The sequence below is a fragment of the Arachis duranensis genome, chromosome 2, assembly GCF_000817695.3.
Source record: "Arachis duranensis cultivar V14167 chromosome 2, aradu.V14167.gnm2.J7QH, whole genome shotgun sequence".
Classification (NCBI taxonomy): domain Eukaryota; kingdom Viridiplantae; phylum Streptophyta; class Magnoliopsida; order Fabales; family Fabaceae; genus Arachis; species Arachis duranensis.
Genome location: NC_029773.3, coordinates 14,044,339 through 14,057,531, shown reverse-complemented (window position 1 = coordinate 14,057,531; position 13,193 = coordinate 14,044,339). Strand labels below are relative to the sequence as shown.

Here is a 13,193-nt window from a genome sequence, read left to right as displayed (position 1 = left end):
AATGTTAACAAAATCATTTATATTATTAGGAATTAACTTGATTGATGCAAAAATAGATGAGAACCGCATTCTTTTTGCCTTGACTTTGATCTTTTCTGGACGTGGAATATGGCTCAAATATATTCAGCCGCCAATATATTTCTAAAAAGTAAAATTGCTAGAATTTAATGGAACTTGCAAAACTCATCGATAGAATTTGGAGTTTAACCCATCACACAACCTTATTCAGCAAAACTACACAATCATAAACAGAAAATGTGCTTTATTTTTTTCATCTTAACCTTGTAATGCCATTCTGCCCCAGCTTCATACAATAGAAAGCAGTGGCAAAGTTTATTTTACATGCATCATAATCCCCAACTTGGCTTTTCATCATAAATTCTTCACAATCCAACAAGAGAATCTCAGTTATACTATACTAACCCTACCACTCAGTTATCATACATGAAACTTAATAACAAGTGAGTTCAATATCACATTTTAACATTTTCATGTCATGTAAAACAACTAAAGCCTTTATGTTAACACAAAGTAGTAAAAGCAGAGAGAAAACTACTGTTTTTCTTGCAAAAAGCAATTAGACCTTTGACGGCATGCTAGTACCATCACCCGCTGTCTTGCTCTTCTCTGCTTCAAATTTATCTATTGCTACTTGCAGTTCATCTGTACCTCCAACAGCTCTCATCGTGTAGTAGTACGTTCCGAAGACAAATGCTGTCAAACCCCCGGCAACCACCAAATTCTTAGCTTTGGGAGAAAGGCTCCTAAATCCTGAGAGTCCAGCCATCTAGATCAATGAAGAAAGATGAAAACAGTTATTTTTGATTGTCCTAAACCACAAGAAAGAAATATAAGGTCAAAGTGAAACTTGAGTACTCAGCACAATTAAGGCAACAACTTAACTCTGCTAGTTTCAAGTCAACAATTCAAAGCAATAGTGGAACATAATTCAGACATGAACATAATCTCAAGAGTGCATCAAATAGAAGGCAAATATATTTTCAAAATAGTTAGAACCATAGTTGTTACTTTTATGCTCCATGTATATAGCAGATGATTCACCATACACAATTCAAAACTCAAAAGTCGATCAAACGAATTTACATGCACGAATTTATTGCACGTGTTAAATATGCACATAATTAGATGCAATTATCAATCAACTAAACAAATTTAAATGCAATTATCGGAACTATCACATTAACTTGGAGAAAAAAATTAATGATATTTGCTCATAATTATTTAGTGCTGTGTATCCATGAAGACAAAAGACAGTAGAGATCTCATGTTGATGAGTGGAGAATCTGGTAAGTGAGAATGCTATCAACTTTAATTTCCCTTATTTGCCACTCATCAAAGTGAAATCCCTCAATTTAGGTGCCAAGTCCAGCGGGTCAAGTTTGTCCAAATAGCAGAGCACAGAACAAAGTGGCTTCAACAATTTACCAACTTGGCTTCATTAGTTTGTAGGAAAGCCAAAATAAATCAATAAATATCTGAAGCTGCTGTTTTTAGCACAATCTCTTCAGTGAGGCAAATCATCAAACACATTGCGTGCATTCCAACAAAACCATAGAGAACAAAACTAACTCGAACAAAATGTTTTTTTTTTTTTTGTAGAAAATTTGCACGGTAGGTTGTTAAATTTGGAGCATACGCGGAACCATGATCTAAGTTTCATTTTCAAAACTTAGAAAAAAGAAAGGAAACCAGACACGTAATTTTGTGATGGGGTTTTGGAACAAAAAAATGGATAATAGAAATGCATGAAAGGAAAATCAAACCTTTTTACGAGAGATTCGAAGGGACGGAAGAATCGGCGGTAAAAGCAGGTTAGCAGCAGTGGCTTACGGCGGCGGTAGCGACGGCGATGATTGGAGTCGGCGAGATTAGAAAGAATAGACAGGGTTGTCCGNTTTTTATTTTAATAAATGTAAAATAAATATGTAAAAATATAATTTTATATTTTTTGGTTAAAAAATTTTAATTAATAATTTTATCTTTCTAAAAATAAGATACATGTCAAAAAAATTATATTTGAATAAATTATAATATTTTTAATTTATTTGTTTGCAGATGTCTTCTTTAAATCATAAATCGTATAAATTAATTATATATGATCACTTTAATAAAAAAATTATATAAACAATAATTCAACTTTTACTTGTACATTTAATTATATATATTTTTCATGCATATGACGTAGTATAAATTTATTTAGAAAAAATATAAATTATTTAGTTATTATTTATTAAAAGCTATCCGTCGAACTATTTAAAAAAATACCCGTAATTAATTAAGACATAGTTGAGTGTATTATTAATTTTATTTTAATTTTTTTGTAAAAAACATAAAGAAAAAATTAATAAAAATAAAATTTTATTATTTTTAATAATTTTGAAATAAATTATAAAACTAAAATATTGAAAATAAAAATAAAAGCACAAATTATACACCAAATTTTTAATTAAATTTTGATAGTTTAAAAATTTTTAATTGGATCACTACATACTTTTGAACTTTGTAATTAAATCATTGTCGTGTCAAAAAATATTAGAGTTAATAGAATATTTTTTCTCCAAATTAAAAATATCCACACTTATGAACTAAATTTTTAAATATGAACATCTTTTTATTTTTAGAATTTTCTAAATACTGTAATATATTTGGATTGATAAGGATCTAATTACTAAATTCATAAAAATGTAGAGACTCGATTAAAAGCTTTTAAACTATAAAAACTTAATTACAAATTTTGTAAAAGAATAAACTATTATTTATATTCATAAATTTTGCGAATGCTAATAAAAGTAATTATTAAACAAGAAAACTAATATTGTATACATGAAAGATGGGTTGACAATAGTATCTAAACCCTAATTTTTTTTTGTTGACTTTTTAATAATATTCCTAAATTACCCTTTTTATCTTCTTTCCAAAATTCTAAACTTTCACAACCATCACTTTTCTTCTTCCTCCGCTGCTGCCAACAACCAAAAAACTAAAAAAAAATAGAAAAATAGATCCCGAGTCAACTCAGTTGTAGCAACCTGAACTGGCCGCCGTGTTGGATGCCGATCCATCCCCATCCCATTCGAGACCCGAATCTCCCACGGTGAGATGCTCTTCAACCTCTGCAAGTAGACCGATCCCAACACCCTCTTCTTGAAGTTCGCACACCTCCTTTCCTCCTCCTCTCACCAGGAGGCTCGAGCCATGTCCGCCATCCTCCTCTGCAAGTAGTTCACTCGCGATAACTCATACCTCTGGCCACGCCTCTTCCTTCACACTCAGTCTTCTCTAAAAATTCAATTTTTCTTTTTATTTCTTACCCATTTGAAGTAATTCATGATCTCTGAAAATACAAAAAAAAATAAAAAATTGATTCATTAGAGGAAGAGGAGGATACAATTTAGGGTCTTTTTTGTAAAGGTCATCGAATATTTGGTTGTAAGGGATATTGAAATAATAGACATTGGGTTCTCCGAGGGACGGATCTTAACGTGCTCACTTGTGCCATAAGAAGAGACGTTGAAGCCCTGCCTTTTTAGGAGGAAATGCGTTTCTATGCTCCTATTCTAGTTCAATGACGTAATGATATATCATTATTCTAAAAAAAAAAGATTGAATTGAGAGTGCACAATAATGGAACCAATGATTTTAAGGCAAAAAAGAAAAAAAAAAAGAGGATTCTTGAGTATTGTATACTACTGGTGGTAGTGATGGTAAGTGGTGGTGATGGTGAATGCTAGTAATAGAGGGGGAGGGGAGGCACTAGTAATTAGAGAAGGTGCTAGTGGTAGGAGGGTTATGAAAGCTTGGAATTTGGAGAAAAAGGTAAAAAAGTGAGGGTAATTCGAAAATTTTATTAAAAAAAAAGATTTTGGGTATTGGTATCATACGAAACCTATCTTTTTTTGGTATAACGTTAGTTTCTGTAACAACCCAAGTTTTAGCACATCATGATCGTACTAGAAAAAAGATGTTACTAACCTATTTTTTTTATTATCTATTTAATAATAAACCTTTACGACGTTAACACGTTCCCCATTTTATCGGATGAAAGCTAGTAAATTTTGTTTTTATTAATTAATAATCGTTCAACAAAGACTTCCAATCAATAATAATCACATAATTACTAGTAATATATTATAGTTAATCAATGAACAATATATACAAGCTTACCTCTCTAAATAAAAGCTTCAACTAACAAAACGGAGAAAAAATAAATTCTAACAACAACTCAACTCACAAACAAACTCTTCCACACAGCTTCACAATAAGCCTTCACACCTGCAGTTGAAAAGGTTGGAAAGAGGGGATAAGAACTCGAGAGTCCAGTTAAGTTAATTTTACTATTATTAGCCAATAGCAACAAGCAACAAAATACATTCAACTTAATAAATAAAGAACACAAAAGTTAAACAATCATAAAATACATACAAAGCACTCACACATATACACAAAAAACACATCACAAAGAAAATGCGTAACAAGTATAATGCATGTATAGCCTTACCCAGGCCATGAGCATGTGTTAGTTGCCTATCCGTCGCCGACATTACCAGGGCACAACTCCCAGATATGGTTTTCCAGATGCATACAATGTGCATATAAGTCTTACGGCCAGACTACGTTCAATGTGACTTTTAAATGTGTAGTAATATGCTTACATTTGAAAAACAGTTCACAATGTGTGGGCGATCCCACTATACATTTGGCACTAAGGCTTAAACAACAATCATGTTTCATCTACTCTTGTGTGGTAGACAGTCTTTTAGAATCTTTTTATCTTTGGCCTCTGCTCTCCTATGGCAGAGATTGGCTCTCGTGTGTCAGATATCCTTTTAGTTAATATATTCTTTTCTTTTCTGTTTTCTATTCTCCTGTGACAGAGGTTCTTTAGATTCTTTTAATCTTTGCTCTCTACTCTAATCTATTGTGACAGAAATCCCTTTAATCTTTTTCTTTTTTTCTTTTCTTTCTTCTTCTTTTCTTTCTTATCATTCTCTTTTACTTTCTTACATTTTCACAATATAAATTATCTTCGCACTATTTTCTCGTCTTTTCCTAAGTGTCTTATGAAAAGACAATCAAATATTCTTAATTTAACTTTGTCTTTCTAAAACTTTTAAGGAGTATAACTCTTTTATCCTTTTGTAATATTATAAATATATAAAATAATATCATTATTATTTTACTATTATTTAAAATTTGTTAACTAAAGTCTTATGCTTAAATTTTTAAGAATTATATTTTAATCCTAAAATTTTAAATATTTTTACTTTTAACCCAAAATTTTATAAATTTTACTAAAATAACTTTACATACTTTATAATTACCAAAAAATCCTTATACTTTATAAAATGTCCGTTCTACTCCTGAATTCCTTACTTAATACCCAAAATATCCATAAACTTGTCCTATTACTATTTTTTTCAATCTTTTATTAAATTATCATTATATCCTCACAATTTCTCAAGTTAATATTAGTGTTCTTTCTTCCTCAAAAAACCAAAGCATTACCTTATTTTTCTTTAAAATTTTCTATTTGATTTTTAATTAATTTTCGAACTTTTCATTTATCGATTTTTTACGGCTTTCACTTTAACTTCCCAACTATAAATTCTCATCAATTTTTCATCAAGATCAGACTTAATACCAGTCCCAAATTTATCAACAACAATCGGTCATGGGCTTCTTGGTAGCCGAACCATCAAATTTATAAATTATCAAAATTTCAACGAGAATCAAGTATAAATTCATTCAATTTCAAACAAAAATCATCAAACAAACAATCACACATCAAGAACACGTTTAATTATCACAAAATTATCAAACCTTAAATCTATAGAAAATCACCAAAACCAAAGCATCAAGGAATATTTCTGATCAAAAAATTGAAAAAGAAAACGTTAAAAATCAGCTACTCCATCTTGCTCCCATTTGGCCGAACCATACATGAAAAATTAGTGGCATCATTGTTGATTTTTCTCCATGAAAAGTGGTACCGTTGTGAAGAGGTAGAAGAGATTAACACTTTAATCAGTTTACATTTTTTAATTAGATTTACGGAACTCACGAAATCAATCTCGGAAGGTTTTGGCTTCCATGGTTTCTCTCACGGTCTCACTCTCTTCTTTTCTTTCTATTTGGTTCGGTTAGAATGAAGAAGATAAGATGAGATTAATGATGATAATAATGATGTGTTAAGGAAGGGGATGTGTGTCACATCCTGAAACTTCTAAGTCAGCGATTCAAGTTATAAATATCTTAAACGGATAATTACAAAAGTTAGATGTATTAAAACATAAGTAATAATACCTATATGAGTTATTAATATAAATGACATTATTAACATAATAAGGATAGAAGATATATGATGAAACATTAGTAAAGTTAAGTCCATTAAAGAGTACCAATATTTACTTATACTAGCAGATATTAAACTTGAAATATTAATTACCCAAATTAAATTATAAAATTATTATTAATAGATTACTAAAATTATAATTTAAATTATATAAAATATCTTATTATAGCAAAATTATATAATAATATTAATTAATCCAAACTCAAATGATAATAATTATAAAAATCAATCTAATTTTGCCTATTAAAATAATTTTTAATAAATAGTTTAAACTAATAGAATAAATCATAATTAATTTAAACTTCAATAATCATTAAATTAATGTAATTACTTTTAATAAAATTGTCCTCTAAAAATAATAAGTTCAGGTTAATAAAATAAATTGTAAATAATCTATAATAGAAGTTTCAAAAATATCAGTTGTTACAATCTACTCACTTTACAAAAATTTTCATCTTCGAAAATTGATATAAGATAGAAAAGATTCATATTAACTTTCTTATCAAACATGTCAAAGAAAAACAAAAAGATTGACATGTTCAGTTTTCAAACTTGAGAAAAATCAATGTCATACTGACACCAAACTATGACAAAGATCGATGTTTTAAAAGATTCAAGTAGACCATTAGTAACATGGTAAAGCAAAGATATATGAAAATGATAAAATATAATCAGAAAAGAATCAAAGTATGGTGCAGGAAAGGTAACCGAAACAAAGAACTCCAAAAAGAAAAGACGGTGCACCAAATCACATGACACAAACAAGAACCGTAAGTCGAAATTGAACAATCATCTGAAAAGTAATTTCTAACGTTCCTAAATCTCGTAATTCACATTACCTATTACTTCTATTTCACCTATGATAACCAATTAGTATTTTTCTATACACATATTATTAGTATCAAGTTGGCCAAACCTAATACCATAAGAGATGTAACGGTTGACTAATAGCATCAATCAATAAACAGTCATGCATATAAAATTCAAACTCTTGTCATTAGAACAAGTCTTATTGCATGACAGGCGCTCAGAGTATGCAGTGAAGCATAGTCAGTCCACTCCCAAGGCTCTACAGGAAGGACTGATCTGATACCATAATGTAACCACCCAACTTTTAGCATGACATGATCGTACCAAAAGTAAGGTGTTACTGACCTGTTTTTCTTTATTATCTATTTAATAATAAGCCTTAAAGACTTTAACACATTCCCTATTTATCGGATAAAAACTAGTAAATTTTATTTTTATTCATTAATAACCGTTCAGCAAAGACTTTCAATCAATAATAATCACATAATTACTAGTAATACATTATAGTTAATAAATGAACAACATATACAAGTTTATCCCTCCGAAATAAAAGTTTCAACTAACACAGCGAGGGGAAAATAAATTCTACCAACAACTCAACTCGCAAACAAACTCTTCTATACTTCCACAGCTTCACAATAAGCCTCACCTGTAGCTGAAAGGGTTGGAAAGAGGAGATAAGAACTGAGAAGTATTTAGTAAGGTCGGGGTTAAAAGTTAAGTTCATTTTACTATTATTAGCCAACAACAATAAGCAACAGAATGCTTTCAACTTAACAAATAAAGAACAAAGAAGTCAAACAATCATAAAGTACATACGAAGTACCCACACATATACATAGAAAACATATCATAGAGAAAATACACAACAAGTATGATGCATGTCTAGCCCTACGCAGGCTATGAACTCACGTGTCGGTTGCCTACCCGCTCCCAACATTACCAGTGCACAAGTCCCGGATATGACTTTCCAGATGCATACAGTGTACATATAAGTCTTACGGCCAGACCACATACAATGTGACTTTAAATGTGTTGTAATATGCTTACATCTGGAAAACAGTTGACAACGTGTGGGTGTTCCTACTATATATTTGGCACTAAGACCCAAACAATAATCATCTTTCATCTACTCTCATGTGGCATACAGTCTTTTAGAGTCTTTTTATTTTTGGCCTCAGCTCTCCTGTGGCAGTGATATGCTCTTGTGTGGCAGACATCCCTTTAATTAATATATTCTTTTCTTTTCTGTTTTCTGTTCTCCTGTGGCAGAAGTTCTTTAGATTCTTTTAGTCTTTACTCTCTACTCTACTGTGATAGAGATCCCTTTAATATTTTTCTTTTCTTTCTTCTTTTCTTTCTTATCATTTTCTTTTACTTTCTTACATTTCCATAATATAAATTATCTTCGCACTCTTCCCTCGCCTTTCCCTAAGTGTCTCATGAAAAGAGAATCAAAGATTCTTAACTTTGTATTTTTAAAGCTTTTTTTAAAGCTTTTAAGGAGTATAACTGTTTTATCCTTGTGTAATAATATAAATATATAAAATAATATTTTTTTAATTAAAATACTAATATATTATATTAATATAAGAAAACTAATATTAATAATAAAACAATAATATCATTATTGTTTTACTATTATTTAAAACTTGTTAATTGGAGTCTTATGCTTAAATTTTTAAGAATTATCTTTTAACTCTAAGCTTTTAAATATTTTTACTTTTAACCTAAAATTATTATAAATTTTACTAAAATAACTTTACATGCTTTATAATTATCAAAAATATCTTGTACTTTATAAAATACCCGTTTTACACCTGAATTTCTTACTTAATATCCAAAATACCCTTAAACTTGTTTTATTACTATTTTCCTCAATCTTTTATTAAATTATCATTATATTCTCACAATTTCTCAAGTCACTCTCGGAGTTATTTCTTCCTTAAGAAAATCGAACCTTTAACTTATTTTTCTTTTAAATTTTATGTTTGACTTTTAATTAGTTTTCAAATTTTTCGGTTAGCGATTTTTCACAGCTTTCACTTTAACCTCCCAACCATAAATTCTCATCAATTTTTTTTATCAAGATCAGACTAAATACCAGCTCTAAATTATCAACAACAATCAGTCAAGGGCTGTTCTTGGTAGCCGAACCATCAAGTTCATAAATGATCAAAATTTCAATGAGAATCAAGTTTAAATTCATTCAATTTCAAACAATAATCATCAGACTAACAATTACACATCAAGAACACATTTAATTATCACAAAATTATCAAACCTATCTCCGTATGAAAACTACCAAAACCAAAACACCAGAGTAGGTTTCTGATCAAGAAATTGAAGAAGAAAACATAAAAAATCGGATACTCCACCTTGCTCCCACTTAGCCGAACCATGCATGAAAGATTAGCGGCGTCACAGTTGATTTTTCTTCGTGGAAAATGGTACCATTGTGAAGAGGAACGAGAGACGAATACTTTAATTGGTTTAGATTTTTTTATTGGATTTACGGAATTCAAAAAATCAAGTTCGGAAGATTATGGCTTCCATGGTTTCTCTCATGGTCTTACTCTCTTCTTTTCTTTCTATTTGATTCGGTTAGAATGAAGAAGATAATATAAGATTAATGAGGATAATGATGATGTGTTAAGGAAGGGGGCGTGCGTCACGTCCTGAACCTACAGAGTCAGCAATTCAAGTTATGAATATCTTAAACGGATAATTATGAAAGTTAGATATATTAAAATACAAGTAAAAATACATATGGAGGTAAATATATGAGTTACTAATATAAATAACATTAGTAACATAATAATTATAAGGATAGAAGATATATGATGAAGTATTAGCAAAACTAAGTCCATCAGAAAGTACCGATATTTACTTATATTGGTAGATATTAAACTTAAAATATTAATGATCCAAATTAAATTATAAAATGTTCATTATTATTAGATTACTAAAATTATAATTTCAATTATGTAAAATATCTTATTATAATAATAAGATTATATAATAATCTTATTAATCCAAATTCAAATGGTAATAATAATTATAAAATTAATTTAATTTTGCCTAATAAAATAGTTTTTAATAAATAGTCTAAACTAATAGAATAAATCATAATTAATTTAAACTTCAATAATCATAAATTTAATGTAATTACTTTTAATGAAATTATCCTCTAAAGATAATAAGTTCATATTAATAAAATAAATTATAAATAACCTAATAAAAGTTTTAAAAATATGGGTTGTTACAATTTACCCAACTTACAAAAATTTTCGTCCTAAAAAATTGATCTAAGATGAAAAAGATTCATACTAACTTCTCTTTTAAACATGTAGAAAAAAATTGACAATGTTCAGTTTTCAAACATGAGAAAAATTAACTATATTGACACCAAGCTTTGACAAAGATAGATGTTTCAAAAGATTCAAGTAGACAATTAGAAACATGATCAAGCAAAGATATATGTGAATGATAGAATATAATAGGAAAGGAATCAAAGCATGGTTCAGAAACAGTATTCGAAACAAAGTACTCCAATAAGAAAAAAGGGGTTCCAAATCACATGACACAAACAAAAATTGTAAGTCGAAACTAAACGATCATCTGAAAAATAACTTGTAACATTCCTAAATCCCGTGATTCGCATTATCTATTACTTCTATTTCGTCTATGATAATCTGTTAGTGTTTTCATGTACACAAATCATCAGTATCAAGTTGGCCAAACCAAATATTATGAGAGATGTAATGGTCGACTAATAGTATCAATCAATACACAATCATGCATATAAAATTCAAACTCTTTTCATTAGAACAAGTCCTATCGCATGACAAGCACTCAGAGTATGCAATGAAGCATGGTTAGTACACTCCCAAGGCTCTATAGGAAGGACTGCTCAAATACTATAATGTAACCAACAAACTTCTAGCACGTCATGATCGTACCAAAAGTAAGGTGTTAATGACTTGTTTTTCTTTATTATTTATTTAATAATAAGTCTTTACGACATTATCACGTTTCTCATTTTATCGGATGAAAGCCAATAAATTTTATTTTTATTCATTAATAATTGTTCAATGAAGACTTCCAATCAATAATAATAATCACATAATTACTAGTAATATATTATAGTTAATCAATGAACAACATATACAAGCCTACCCCTCTGAAATAAAAGCTTCAACTACCAAGACGAGGGGAAAATAAATTCTAGCAACAACTCAACTCACAAACAAACTCTTCTATGCTTCCAAAACTTCACAATAAGCCTTCACACCTGTAGTTGAAATAGTTGGAAAGAAGGGGTAAGAACTGAGAGTCCTTAGTAGGATCGAAGTTAGAAGTTGAGTTCATTTTACTATTATTAGCCAACAACAACAAGAACCTGAATACATTCAACTTAACAAATTAAGAACATAAAAGTCAAACAATCATAAAGTACACACACACACATATAGAAAACACATCACAGAGAAAATGCATAAAAAGTATGATGTATGGCAAGCCCTACGCAGGCCATCAGCTCATGTGTCGATTGCCCACCTGCACATTACGTGACCAGAAAGAATATTACGTGTCAAGAAAGAATATTACGTGACCTTTCTTAATATTAACTACTAAATATTGAGCCTTTATCATATTTTAATTTAACCAATAACCCTAAGTCAATCACCATTTATAGCCACAACTCAACAAATTCTAATTACAACTAGCTAAAAATAAGAATTTTCAGTATTCTCAAACAATCACGAACATATTCATTAAATTTAGTCATTTTCACGGTCACAAATCCAACTTAAACTCATCATTCAATCATTCCAGACAATCATGAATTATTTGTAATTATTCGATAATTTTTTTTGGCATTCATAATTTAAAATCTTTAGTTTCAAAACGAATTCTCTACCTGAAAATATCAGAATTGCATAATTGAAATGCGATAATTTCTCTTTTATTGTTGATTCTCAGCAGCAGCAATAACCTTGATTATTTTCAAGCAACCGCAATGATCATAGCAACAACCTACCAAACATAATTTGGATTTAACGCAAAAATTGAGGTTAAGCAAAACTAGAATAAATTATTATGGCAAAATGAGGTAAAACAGATTCGATCTTATTATGAGGAACAACAAAAAATGTTGCAACAGCAACTCTGGCAGCCACAAACCCAGCATGCAAAAATGGTACACAATCCTACGACATCAAATACTTCAGAATCTTTAACCAAACATAAGAAAATACTTATACACTAGCGGAGAGGGTTTCAAGGCAAGAACAACATACTGCAGCAACTCCAGTAGTGTTTTTCCGGCAACAGAGGACTCCAACGAAGACTGGATAGAAACCAGAGATAGACAAAGACAGTAGCGAGTTGCAGCAAAAACAGAGTGGAGATCCCGACGGCAACGGTGGCGCGCAGCTTGATGATGACGACGAGGGTGGACCCAACCCCGCCAGTGATGGCTTAGCAGCGACGGAGGCAACCTCCTCCTCCCTCGTCGCGTTTCTCTCTCTTTGAGCTCCTCAGCGGCAGCAAGGATAGGAGGTGCGACGGCGACGACGAGCTCGACAGTCGGGACCTTCAGCGGCAGTGATGAAGTCCTCAATGACGGCAGCTTTTCCTCTCTCGCGTGCATTCTTCTTCGTCTCCATCACCCTCTGGTTCGTGCGAAGATGGCGGTATCTCCACGGAATGGCGGCGACGACTAGACAGGGTGTGGCGATGACCTTCCCCTCATCTTCTCTTCTTATTCCCGTTCCCTTCTCCCCTTTCTTTCTTTATTTCTTTCTTTTGTTTTTTTGCTGCTGCTGCTGTGTGTGTGTTTAGTGGATTTAGGGCAACAAATTAGTAATTTTGTGATGTTAGGGTTAAAATTAGGAATTTAAGATAAGAGTAAAATATACACGAGTAATATAGTAATTTTATAAAATATTCGAGATAAAATAAAAATTTAGAATTCAAATATAATACTGTAAAAATTACTTTCAGG

At 30.5% G+C, this 13,193-nt stretch overlaps 2 protein-coding genes across 3 annotated transcripts; both read right to left on the bottom strand.

The window, feature by feature from the left end:
- Positions 1 to 245: 245 nt before the first annotated feature.
- LOC107473663 (uncharacterized) lies at positions 246 to 1,929 on the bottom strand. The gene is made up of 2 exons (XM_016093248.3): positions 1,785 to 1,929; positions 246 to 787 (listed from the first exon to the last, which is right to left on the bottom strand). The coding sequence occupies exon 2, from the start codon at positions 785 to 787 to the stop codon at positions 578 to 580; it is 210 nt and encodes a 69-aa protein (XP_015948734.1). The 5' UTR covers positions 1,785 to 1,929; the 3' UTR covers positions 246 to 577.
- A 9,437-nt stretch (positions 1,930 to 11,366) lies between these two features.
- Positions 11,367 to 12,986, bottom strand: LOC127744817 (uncharacterized). Of its 2 annotated transcripts, none has more exons than XM_052257374.1 (2): positions 12,487 to 12,986; positions 11,367 to 11,477 (listed from the first exon to the last, which is right to left on the bottom strand). In XM_052257374.1, exons 1-2 carry the CDS (start codon positions 12,837 to 12,839, stop codon positions 11,459 to 11,461), a joined length of 372 nt encoding a protein of 123 aa, XP_052113334.1. In that variant the 5' UTR covers positions 12,840 to 12,986; the 3' UTR covers positions 11,367 to 11,458. The 2 variants fall into 2 exon arrangements, 1 of the variants encoding a protein (XP_052113334.1); XR_008005934.1 differs by having other exon boundaries at positions 11,391 to 11,477; positions 12,108 to 12,986.
- Positions 12,987 to 13,193: the final 207 nt, after the last annotated feature.

What these genes read in the sequence shown, in the direction of transcription:
- LOC107473663 (XM_016093248.3), bottom strand. Translation starts at nt 787, where the DNA reads ATGGCTGGACTCTCAGGATTTAGGAGCCTTTCTCCCAAAGCTAAGAAT.
- LOC127744817 (XM_052257374.1), bottom strand. Translation starts at nt 12,839, where the DNA reads ATGCACGCGAGAGAGGAAAAGCTGCCGTCATTGAGGACTTCATCACTG.